This window comes from Nicotiana attenuata, unplaced genomic scaffold (genome assembly GCF_001879085.1).
Source record: "Nicotiana attenuata strain UT unplaced genomic scaffold, NIATTr2, whole genome shotgun sequence".
Classification (NCBI taxonomy): Eukaryota; Viridiplantae; Streptophyta; class Magnoliopsida; order Solanales; family Solanaceae; genus Nicotiana; species Nicotiana attenuata.
In genome coordinates this window covers 27,656-40,570 of record NW_017671384.1, presented here as the reverse complement: position 1 = coordinate 40,570, position 12,915 = coordinate 27,656, and the positions used below count along the sequence as shown (strand labels likewise).

General features: G+C 36.5%; 1 protein-coding gene across 1 annotated transcript; it reads left to right on the top strand.

Annotated features, from left to right (window-relative positions):
* The first annotated feature begins 3,002 nt into the window (after window positions 1–3,002).
* LOC109207967 (SWR1 complex subunit 2) lies at window positions 3,003–11,072 on the top strand. The gene is made up of 11 exons (XM_019370968.1): window positions 3,003–3,352; window positions 3,482–3,551; window positions 4,579–4,650; window positions 4,820–4,863; window positions 4,951–5,215; window positions 5,560–5,635; window positions 5,733–5,852; window positions 6,032–6,100; window positions 7,254–7,296; window positions 9,979–10,044; window positions 10,618–11,072. Exons 1-11 carry the CDS (start codon window positions 3,282–3,284, stop codon window positions 10,814–10,816), a joined length of 1,095 nt encoding a protein of 364 aa, XP_019226513.1. The 5' UTR covers window positions 3,003–3,281; the 3' UTR covers window positions 10,817–11,072.
* The last annotated feature ends 1,843 nt before the right edge of the window (window positions 11,073–12,915 follow it).

The window sequence follows — 12,915 nt, the reverse complement described above, 5'->3', positions numbered from 1 at the left end:
CATCTTCTTCTTCGTCTTCATTCTCCTCAAACTCAACTGCTACACCAACATCATAATCAAGAGCTTCATCGCCATCATCATGACTATCTAATTGGTAGTCAGTGATGAGTCGCCCAATCGACACCAACTTATCAAACACCTAGTCCGAAATAGGGTTTAACAGCTTTTTAATTTCCAATTTCTTTTCAGGGTTCTTAAAGTTGTCGTCTTTTAACACGGCCAATATCTCATCAGCAGCTCCACTGCTGAATGAGACTGTAAACATAAGCTCCGATTTTACTTCCCATGGTTATGTGAGTTTGTTGTTGCTATCTCGGAAGGAGTTACGCGAGTGCGTTGGGGGTGTGCTAAGGTTCTGAGCTTTTTCCTTTGTTTGGGTTGTATTCTATGTTTTGCTAGAAGTGGCTATGGTAGAATAGAAGGGGGAGGGGGAAAGGGGAGGTGGGAGTTTGGTAGGGAAGACGAGGTGAAAATAGAAGGGAAAGGGAAAGGTGTTTTTTTTCTTTTTTAATAAAAATAATAACTATCCACGCGCCTTTGTAGCGTGATATGCACACAATTTAGCCATGTCAGTTGTGCTGCTTCCACATAGGCATAGTAAACGGTCAAATGTGTTTATTAGTATTTATTGCATCAAGTTGGAATGTTCAAATGGGAAAAGTGCAAGTTCATGTATCGGCTTTTAAAAGTCCTACAAATTTAAGTGGCTAGTAAGTCATTACGCCTTAGATAAATTACTTTGGTCAAACTAAAAGTACTTATAAGCTAAAATCACAAGTTGGAGCGACCAACTTGGCCTATAAATACTTGGGAAAAGGGTCAAAATTGCCCCTCTACTATTATTTATTGGTTGCTTGTGCCACCCGTTACACTTTTCGGCCATTCTCGTCCCTACCGTTAACAAAGTTTGCAAAATTACTCCTAACCCTAACGTCCCTCCACTGTGGCAGCTGACCCTTCTAATATTTTGTCCATGTCAGCAGCCAAGTCAGTAGGTCCCACCAAATAAAATGCCATGTCAGCATGGGAAGTAATTTAATCCTCAAATAAAATTGAAGGGATTTTGAACTAATTGCACATATTGAAATTGTCCATCAGAGCATTAGGACCCCTCTATTAAAAATGCCACATAATTAACCTCACCACCTCCAATACCTCTCTTCCCCTTCGATTTCTTCTTCCATCGGCAACTTCACCACCCAAAAGCCTCAATATTTCACCACAAAATAGCTTCAAAACCAGAATTTAATCAACAATTTTCAGCCTCAACATTATATTCAAGTAACATAAATTGAAATTCAGTAACTTCTGAAGAACATGTCAGACCCATTAGATATTCTTCAAGCATTTCCAAATCCTTTGTATGGTGATTTTAGTCTCCTTTCAAATACATCTCCCAAATCGGTACTAACCAGCCACCATTAACACCACCATTAATTAACAGACCCACCTTCTTCACATAACCCCCCCCCCCCCCCACCCGTATCTCCTCCATTTTTTTCACATTCTTATCCACAGCAAAACAATGAAGAACCAAACAGAATAAAATGAAGAACAAACCAAAAGAAAGAACAGACCCCGATATCAGAGTGACTCTTTTGGCGGTGACTATAGCTTCTTATTTTTTCTGAATGGGATCGAAAAGAGGTGGCAGTGAGAGGTTTTTCAGATGAAGATTTGGATAAAGCGTACAGTCGCAGATGAAGCACCTCCGGCGAAGATGCCGATGAAGATTAAGAAATCAACAAGCCTCAAATCACAAACAAACCCACCTAACAATTTCGCTCAAACTTCAATGAATCTCAATACATTTATATTCTCAAGCTTTCTTTACAAATTCTTCAATGGTGCCATGAGAGCAATCAAGCAAGATATGAAGAGAAGAAACATTTTTTATGCCAAAAAATGGGTGTTTGCCAACAAGATCTGACATGGCTGCATTGAGTAACGCTACGGTAGTAATACTTTGACGGCTTTTAATCTTATCGGCAATTTTTGTCTGTGTGAGTTGATTTGAATTTCTTGTCGGAGAATGGGGTTGCTGTTTGAATGACGAAACAGGAAGAAGGCGAAATAAGACGAAGAGGGGAGCCAGTACCGTGGAGGTTAGTTCTGCCCGCTGAAAATTTTTCGGTGAAATGCCATAGTTTCCGGCGATTTTGGTAGGAGGTGAGGGAGAGAAGATGAGAGAAAGGGTGGAGAGGTGAGGAGTGGGGGTCGTTTATGTTATGGTTTTAATTTGGTGGGGTCGATGACATGGCAGCTGACATGGATATAAAATTGACGGGTCAGCTGCCACAGTGGAGGGGCGTTAGGGTTAGGGGTAATTTTGCAAACTTTGTTAATGGTAGGGATGAGAATGGCCGAAAAGTGTAACAGGTGGCACAAGCAACCAATAAACAATAGTAGAGGGCAATTTTGACCCCTTTCGCTGAATACTTTGGGTATTTACCAGGCGCATATATAAACTAAAAATTAAGTATAAGCAAGTTTGTCAAGCTTATAAACTTGCCAAAACCTCGAGAGGCAGATACCAAGTGCTAGGGGTGTACATGGACCGGGTTGGTTCGGTTTCTATTAAAACCAAACCAAACCAATTATATCGGTTTGGATTGGTTCGGTTTTGTCGGGTTTTTCGGGTTTTTGGGTTTTTTTGTTACATGAATATTATTTCAATCTTATGTTATTAAAATTATAGATAAAGCTTTGATAAGTGAATATATATTTAGTAAATATGGAAAAAATTGACAAACATATGATCTATTAAAATATTCTAATGGGAGAAATTTTTTAATAACACATGATAGTTATTTTCTTAGTCGTCTAACAATAATTTTTCGTTAATTTACGCTTTCAAGGTTAATACATGAGAGGATCCCAAATATTTCTACATTTTCTAAAGAAAAATCACTACAAAGTCTTAAAAATATAAATAAAATTTATATATTTATATGTCGGTTTAATTCAGATTTTTTTGCTCAATACCAAACCAAGTCAAACCAAACCTAATTGGGTTTTTTAATCAGTTTGGTTTGGTTTTTCGGTTTGGTGCGGTTTTCCAGTTCCTTTGAACACCCCTACCAATTGCATTTGATTTTGAACACTTCGTTGCTCGAATAAAAAAGGAAAGAGAGGGAAATTGCAGTTTCTCCGCTACTTGTGAATCTGATAGCTTAACGAACACCAATTGTTCGACAAAGTGTCTGTAAAGGTTTTGACTTGATAACCAAAAGCAAGATTCTGAAATCCCCACCAGCAAATTTATTCGAAGAAACACAAATATGGAGGAGAGCAATAAGGAGGAGAATGCTGTTTTTCTCGATCGTTCTTCTCGAGCTACCAGAGGCAAACGGTAAATCAAGAATTCCAATTTCAATTATTTTTTTTTTAATCTTTTTTGGGAGTGTTTGTTGTGTTTATTTTTCTAAAATTTGAGTGTAATTAAGTTTATTTGCCTGTTCAAATGGGATTTTTGTTACAGGATGACCAAATTGTTGGATGACGAATTAGAAGAGGATGAACTTTTCTGGAATCAGGAAGCTCTTAAGGATGTAGGTATCTGTTGTTTCACTAACATGTTAGTCCTTCTTTTACGTGTCTCTTTCAAATTATAGCCAGTAGGTAGCAGCTTATGCTTAATGTTTGTGTGTACAAGGTATTTATTACAATTTTATGAAAAAGATCATTTTTTTTAGCACCCAAGGGTGTGGCGTAGTGTTCAACGAAGTGGCATAAGAACTATGAGGTCTTAGCTTCAAATCCCAAAAGATGCAAAAAAATACTACTTAGATGATTTCATTTCCATCTAAGTCTTGGTCGGTAGAGTTGCCTGATACCTGTCCTGGAGGGAGATAGCAGGTCCCTGGTGGAATAGTCGAGTTGCGTGCAAGCTGACCCTGACATCAATGTCATAAAAAACAAATTCTTAGTTATCCCAGAGGTTTTTCCATTTGGGGGTCCCTTCTTGTTTCCATAGAATATGCCTATCCAACTTGTTGTAAGGCTCAAAATGATCACATTTACGAATCAATGAAATGGATTATCGGATGGAAAATTTGAGAACTAAGAAACCAGAAGCGTTAGTATCCGATGCGTGTTTATTGGGAATTGTAGAGGCAGAGTGAAGTGCAACTGCTACTGGCTTTTAGAGATTTACATATCTTTGCTTTCTCTGGCAAGTCAAAAAAATAGCATTACAGCAGGAAAAGAAATATGATGAAAACTGAATTTTCTAAGGTATAGGTTTAATTGTGCTTCTAGAAAGAAAATAACAACGGAAAGTTTGTTTCTCTGGAATAACTGCAGCCTCTGTACTCTACTTTTCTAAAATAATAATGATAATTATAGTAACTGCAGCCTCCATTATGCCCAGCAGCACCAACTGGAGTGCAATTTTTGACTCAAATCTTAGGTCTTGACATCTCCGATCCATGGTTGGATATCGGGCGTGCAAGTTTTAAGTTCTTAATTGGTTTGGCAATCAAGAGCCACACAACTTCCATAAAATACTTGGTTTCTGCTTGTTTGGCCAATTTTTGCTAATTGAATTTAATGAGCTTTTGCTTGGATGCATCTCAGGAAGAGAATGACATAGAATATGAAGAGGAAGGGGAAGCTGTTGATGTTTTCGATAGTGACTTTGATGAAGATGTAAGTCCAGAGTGTTCCATTTCTCATCACTGACCTTTTCATTACACAGATTTTAGTGACTGCTTGGTCAGGTGAACTAGCAGCTCTAGTTCGGAAGGTTATGTTTATATGGATAATTCTGTTGTCGTGTGACCTCTGTTGCAAATGAGTGACCTATTGTTGGTCTCAGGAACCCGAGCCTGATGAAGAAGGAGAAAATGAACCAGATGACAGGTTTCACACATTCAAGTTGATGGGAAGTGTCGTTTTTGTTTCATATGAACAGTCATTAGATTATAACTCTTCTCTTTTCTATGGCAGGACACGGACCAAAAAGCGATTGATTTTTCCAGGAAAACCATCTGCAAAGAAGAAAAAGAAAAAGAAAAACCTTACCAAGTCAGAAAAGGCACCCCAAGAAAATGAAAAAGCTCCAGATCCAGATCCGTCCACTCCTTCTGAACATCATTATGCTCATGATGATATTGAAGAAGAAAGAACAATTAGGAAATCAACAAGAACAGCTGTCATTGTAAAGCAAGCTGAAAGGGAAGCCATACGTGCAGCGTTGCAGGCAACAATGAAGGTTTGGTGCTTGCAGTACTATGCTATTTGTCATAATAATACTAACTACGTATAATTTTTTATATAGCACGCTTTTTTTTTTTTTGATGAAGTAAGATGTTTTATTAAAAGACATCAAGAGGTACAAAAGAGGGATTGTTAGCTCCAACACAACAATTGTTTTCTGGACTTAGGACACAGCCCTTTTATTCTTGTATGTTTAGTTAGTTTGTAATCCTGTGTCACGTGCTGGTTTTTCTTGATTTCAGAAATCATTACTTGGACACCGAAATTAGATTTTGTTTTTATTTTCTACCACTATTTGGTTTGTGTCAATATCTTCTGATTATGCTTCTGATTCTTCAGCCTATAAAAAGAAAAAAGGAAGGTGAGGAAAAGAAGATGACTCAAGAAGAGATGCTTCTTGAAGCAGCTCAAACAGGTTTGGATTCATTTCTTTACTCAATAAGATTACTTTCAGTTCTTATCTGTGCATTTTCCACTAATTATATGTAACCTGTCTTGGGAAAAAACTGCAGAGGTCATGAATCTGAGGAATTTGGAGCGTGTTTTAGCAAGGGAAGAAGAAGTCAAGAAAAAAGCCATTGTGCATAAAGCAGTTTACACTGGCCCTCAGATACGATACTTATCCAGACATGGCAAGTACCTTACCATATTTAGGATCCCTAAAACTTTACTCTCTTCTCTATATAATAAAACATTCATATACTATAGCTGCTTCCACTTGAAATGTTTTTCTGTTGGATATTCATTTGAAAACTCAGTTCTTTGCTATCATTCTGAACCATGCATGTTAAGGTTGTCTTGCTCTCTGCAGGTTCTTCCTATCTAGAGTTTGTCAATGGAGCATCTTTCAATTCACAGATTTCAACAACTTCCACTCCATGTAATTACAAGTCTTGATATACTCCATTCCTCTCTGAGTTTATATAGCCATAACAATCAGCATCATAGGCGTATGGGTGATTCCATGTTGCTAATGTATTTTCAGATGTTATTTATCACAATTTACTCCATTATGATAAAAACCTGATTTTCTTAGGTAAATGTTCTGTAACTGCTTGCTGTTAGCTTTCTGGTTACCTAGTTGTTATTATTGTTACCTATGTGCTTGCCCAAGTGGAACTAATTGTAAGGGTCTAATTACCCTGTGTTTATGGAATTTATGGAAACATATAATCCTTCAGAATGCACATAAAGCATATTGTTCATATGATATCAACGAATGTATCTTGCTGTCCTGAACCTTCTAATTGAGCATCTAATTATCATCTAATACTTTGTACGGTCCCGAATTTGCAACATTTCTCGTAGAAAACTATACTGTGGCCACATGAAGTCTCTCTGATTGGTATTAGGAAGATGTTTTGCTGTATGAAAGCCTTATGAGTAAATGTTATGCTTTTTTCATCTGATAATATAAGTGGAGGGAAAGGAGTCGTTGGTTCAAGTCAAAGTTTTTAAAGTAGAAACTTTCCTAGCTCTAACTTCTCTAATGAAACTTGTTCTTATTTTCTCTTCACAGTCAAAACCGTATGAACTATGAACTTTGTGAAGTCTTAGTTGTCAGCAAGTCTATATTAAAAGAAAAAGTATGAATGTTTTTGGGTAAGAGATGACAATTTTAGTACATTTCTTTCGAGTTTGAGCACTTATCTTGCTTATTATCTGTATGAGGTTTGAATAAATCAAATACCAAAAATGTGCACTGATAGCTAATTACCACTCATGTCAGCAGTTAGGTGAAGGTCACCTTGTTTTCTCTATTTTCCAAGTTTCCTGAACATTAGCTTAGTTATTTTCCCTCATAAATCTATACTCAAGTAATGGGGAAACAAAGCCTTGATGAAAGAGGAACTGGTGTTTACATTGGTTATCTTAGACTAGCTTTCTGGAACATAAGTACACTATTGCTTCTTTTTCGAGCTACTATATGAGCTTCTAAGATTGTTGAAGTCTTATCATTTTTGCAGTTTAGTTCTTTCACGTGTTCCAAACCACTGACAGCTTATGATTATTGACTGGTTTCATCTTTACAGACCCCGAGAAGGCAGTTTGTGCAGTTACTGGATTGCCTGCACGGTAACATGTTATTTCCACATTCTCTTATTGATATTTGTTTTTATTAAGTGTCTGAATTCTAGCAATCATCATTAAAACTTATAGTTCTAACTTGCTTTTTTGAAAAGTAAATATTCATTCCATGAAAGGCTCCCAGTAGGTACGAAGTATCTACAATACAAAAACTCAAACTCCTCTTGTAATATGAAGGAGCTAGGAAATTTGGCAAAGCATCTACGTCATATGCATTTAACATGCTTCTCCAAAAAGCTAAAAATACTAACATCTGTATCTGATACTTTGTTAAGCTCTTTTTCCCCTCAAACATCTCTGATTCTTTTCCTTACCAAATTACCCAAAAAACTGCAAGCTGGTATACCACTGTCTAGTATCAGCTTCCTTGTCATACCTATCACCTCATCTACATATCTGGAAAATCATCTTCAATGTCATCAAAGGGTCATTCTATGATTGTACTTGGATTGATGCTCTATTCCTCCTCACAGCTTGAGGTGGAATGGGTAGTGGTACTGAATGATCTCTCCTCAATATTATCAATTCGCTCCTCATTTTGATCCATTCTCTGGTTCATATTGGCGAGATCACCATACTTTTTGAAACTGCTATTGCATGTTATTAATTTGCTGTGCAAGTGTGTGCAGCAAGGCATTGGTATCCCCAATCTGCTTTGTAGTCTTAGCTTCACTTGAATCATCTTTAACACCTGATTTTGACATCTCAAAAACAATAGAGCGGAAGTACCTTACCAAAAATAAATAAATAATATAATAATCCTAATTTTCGCTCTTTAATGGCTTTTTCCATTCTAATAATCCCATGCACTTGAGCATTTTCCACTCCGTGGGAGTCCTCAAAGTTTGTTTCAACTCATTGAAATCACCAACAGGTAACGAATTTCCTGAGGCAATTTCTAGAAAGGAATTGATGTAAACAAAGAAGGACCGTTTAGCTAACAGACTCGAATCAATTAAATTCAACGAAATAAACAAGAAGACACAAGGGAATTGGCACGAATGGTAATTGAATTCAAATATTAAGAACGTTTTAATGTGAACTAGCACTAGGTCATTCTTAGCAAGAATCTCAAATGTTAACCAACAACAGAACATCTCAATTTACCCATACAATGCAAAACTTCAAACTATCCAACAATCAAACAAATATGTGTGTGTTTTTACCGATAATTCTTCTCAAATCTAAATAAGAACAATAATCAAAATAGATTAAAATTTTTGACTTTTGAATTAACACAAGAGCTAAGGAACTGAGTTTTATAGAATAAGCTCGAGCAAAGCTTTGATACCAACTGATACCATTCGGGATACGCGCAAGTGGAATAATTAAAAGAATTGATTCATAAAAATAAGAAAATATAAATTCCCCATGAAGTGAAGAACATAAAGAATCTCATACCTTAACTGAACGTCTATGATAACTCATCATATATGGAATCATTCATCCCAAAGAACAACAAACAAGAACCAAAGATATAAAGATTTAAAGAAGAAAGAATTACCGTCAAGAATCAAAGCTTGAAAGTAATTTCAAAGCTCAATCCGAATAAGAAAGTTTCCAACATCACAAACTACTTTGAATATGCCAAACTACTTTCAAAAATGAGTTCAACTAGTGATATATCTATTCCGTATGCCTGAGAAAAAATAAAATTGCCGAAAGTAAAATTCTCTCAATTCGTCAGGCAAGCTTGGCGCACTAGATCAATTCTTTAAGCTCAGCGCATCACACTAAGTTGTAATTTCCAGCCCACTTGTCTTCTCGTGTCTCGGTGTGACACATCCAACCTCGGCACTTCCAGCACGTCATACTAAACCATCACGGCGCAATTCACCATCCAGCAGCTTCATTTTCGGGTCTCTTCCAAGCAATGCTGTTGTTCTTAGGAGTCAATGGTCCTTTTGACTGTTCGGAATCCATAAGATGCTCCGTGCTATCCAGGATCATGTCATTCTATCTTGCTTAGAAAGCTTCTTCGCTCAGTCTAGATGAATATTCCTCCATCTCATTTAACTTGGCAGCAACCGACATTTCTTACCATTTGGCAATATATACTAATCATTTACCATTATATATATACACTCTAGAAGTAATGTATTGTTTCTATATAAACTAATATCCCACTCTTTTACCAAAAAGATTCGAAGTATACATGTACATTAGTCTTCAAACTCTCTGCTACAGTACTACTGCAAAGTGTCCATTAAAACTTGTAGTTCTAGCCTGTTCTGGCTTAATCCCTTTTGTTTGTCTTCCAAACTGTCATCTCTCCTGTAATGGTACAGGCATGAACGGGTACACCTTTATTTTCGTTCTTTTGAACGTATTCTATTTTTTCTCAGCTTCCTTGTTTCTTCTTACCTTGATTCCCCCCCCCCCCCCCTCCCTCTCTATCACACACACACACACATACACAGAGACGTGCAGAATCTAAAATTGGAGCTCTATACTTTGCTCTCTCATATAATTGGTCTGTGTTTCTGTAAGCTTCGCTTGTTTATTGCCTAAAAAGTGCAGAGAGATTACAGATATGTACATGACCCTCTTTGTGTGATGCTCTAGTTGATGTATAGTCATCTCTCTATGACATATCTTTCTTTATATAATAGTTTTAATTTGGATCTTTGTTGTACTATTAAGTGTTATTTTCATCATTGAAATGTTCAGGTATCGTGACCCAAAGACTGGGCTTCCTTATGCAACTAAAGAAGCATTTAAGATCATCCGTGAACGGTAAGGATTCATTTCCTTTTACTGAATATCTATTGTGATTGTAGTTAGGAGTCAAGTCATTGCGATCTCATACTTGCACTATTTACCTTTTCTACGATGAGCTTCATTTCAGTAGAATTAATTGGGGAAGAAAGTGTAGTTGATTATAAAATGAATAGTTTCTTCCTTTTGAAAAAGTCCCTTCCTATGCTGTTGAGTTCCACATCAATTTCAGATTAAGATATTTCTGTAGTTTTCATTGAATCGTGATTTTTAAAGAGAAAGGGACTGTATCTATCTACGCACGACGGCCTTAGAATAATCTATTAGACAATAAGTTCTACCCTCAATAAAAGTCCCTTCAAAGTTTACTCTTTCTTCCCTTTACTTCGCCCTGTGGTTTCTGCGTGAAATTAGAAGAGGCCACATGAACTTGGGTTCAGGCGTTAAGCTATGAAAAAACGTTTGTTTGTTCTCACAACTCTTTTCAAAGGTTCAGTTCTTTAATTCTTTTAGAAGTACGGCACGCATATTAATCTGCCTTTACAAAATCAGGGTTCACTTCATTCATGAAATTACTATTTCATCTTACAGGTTTTCTGACGAAAGTAGCAGGGACAGAGAGAAAAAGAATATGGACGAGTTGTCTCAGGCAATTTCTGGGCAAGGATTTACCTCGAAACGAAAGAGGTCAATAGTTCCAAGTAGTAGACAAATGCCATATTCCCGGGTATTTGCTCGTTTCCGCAAGTTTCCTGCTGCTGATGACACCATTTCTGTAGATTCAGAGTAGATGCAATGTACATATTAGTCCTCTTATTTCTAGTCTTGATCGATTTATAGATGCAGAGGTAGCATCTTTTTCTTGATTAGGTTGTAAAATTAGTTAAGTCTCAGAGTTTTGAATGACCCATATAAAGGAGGACATGGTGTGTAACCTATCTGAATCTACCTCTATACTAACATAGAGCTTACTCCCTCCATCTCATGTTATGTGAAAGCGTTTGATTATGCACAGAAGTTTAAGAAAGAAATATGTTGGAACTTGGTTTTTAAATGTGCATGTTATGACATTTATATGGCTATAAAATCATGTTAGGCGGAACGGAAAATTTAGAGTTAAATTTTTCTTAAATATAGAAAAGTATCATTAGAAATGACAAGGTAGCCACTCTAAAGGGCTGTTATTTAAGAATTAGCCAGTGTGTCCTGAATTTCAGTTCAAATTTTCAGAACAAAAATGTCATGAATTGTCTTGAAGTTAAGATTTTTTGTTTAAGATTTCAGGACAAAATATTTATCGGTTAGTCTCTGAATAGCATCCCTGAGAATAGTTATCTGTGCACTTGCCCCAAAGTATCATTATTTTTGTAATAGGTTAAAAAAGAAAGTGTCACATGAAGAGGTTAAAATAGCACGGGCTAGCCAGTTTTCGAACTGGTCATTCAAAAATAGCCAGCGTTTACAAAGTCATTGAAAAATAGTCACTATTTTGCTGCAACACGGAAAGTTCCAGCATAATATAGTAGAGATCTGTGCACCTGTATATGAACTTCCAGCATATTATGCTGGAACTCCAACACGCGGAAACTTCCAGCATAACATACTGGAGATTGGAGCACCTGTGTATGAACTTCCAGCATATTATGCTGGACCAATATATTATACTGGAACTCCAGTATACTTATGTTGCAATTCCAGTATATTATACTGGAGTTCCAGTATATTATGCTGGAGTATTTTTCCAGATTTTGAACAATGTTTTCGTTTAGATTTATCTTTACATGAAAAATGGCTAAATTTCGATTACTTTAGGAACTGTGGCTATTTTTGAATGACCACTTGTAAATCTGGATATTCTTAGAGAGTTGATGGTGGAACAGTCCAAAATAAGAACTAGATTAGGCATAGGCCCCCATCCCCATAATGATCGACTTGAGAAACACAAACAATGAAACTTCTAAAATAAGAAATTTTCCACTTTGCAAGAAATTAACGAAATCAAATTCTAAAACGTATGTACAAGAATTGGGTGTCACATTGCAGCTTAATGAAATTAAGCAGTACCTTTAATGGTCTTTGAATTTGGAACAGCCCTTAGAAAAAAAAAGTCTACCTCATCCAGGAGTAGAATTCAATATTCTTCAGAGAGACATGTAGCAAATTAATAACAGATCAATGGAAAAGGCCAACAAATAAGGAGAGATGCAATTCTTTAGACAGAACAGTGAAAGGAAGAGAATACATCTTGGTAAAGTAGAGATCCAGTCCTGCTGTGATGGTTAATATCAATAGAGAGGTATGAACTCTCTCATTCGTTCTTAACCATAAGTCTTGGGTTTGATGTCTGGGTATGAAGTTGTCTTTGTCAGGAGGCGCTTTACTTCCCGATGTAGAACTTTTCGGCGTGAATCTAGATATAATGAGGCTCTAATATAAATATTCAAACACTGGGTGTGAAACCAAAACAGAGAGGTTTGACTATAGAATTAACATTCCCCACATCCTGTCTCACTCACCCCACGTCTCCCTAACAAATTTCGGCAATTTCCCCAACATTTCTCTTTTCCACAGTATGTGTAATATTTTAGATATCAAAAGCGAAACCTGATTATAGTTCTGACATATATACACATTTAGCCGGTCGGTCAAAAATAATTTAGCCGGTCGGTCAAAAATAATTATATTTGTTAAACAAATATTCAAAAAGTATATACAATATATATACACACACATTTATCGGCTACTATCTTTTAGAGTTGTTACATTGTATAGTTTTTCCTTCTAAATATGCCAACAACAATAACAACAACAACAACAAATTCAGTGTAATCCCACAAGTGGGGTCTGGGAGGGTAGTATGTACGCAGACCTTACTCCTACCTTTAAGAA

What these genes read in the sequence shown, in the direction of transcription:
- LOC109207967 (XM_019370968.1), top strand. Translation starts at nt 3,282, where the DNA reads ATGGAGGAGAGCAATAAGGAGGAGAATGCTGTTTTTCTCGATCGTTCT. An exon ending in CGTTGCAGGCAACAATGAAG is followed by an intron (nt 5,216 to 5,559) that starts GTTTGGTGCTTG and finishes CTGATTCTTCAG; the next exon opens with CCTATAAAAAGAAAAAAGGA. An exon ending in TTTAAGATCATCCGTGAACG is followed by an intron (nt 10,045 to 10,617) that starts GTAAGGATTCAT and finishes TTCATCTTACAG; the next exon opens with GTTTTCTGACGAAAGTAGCA.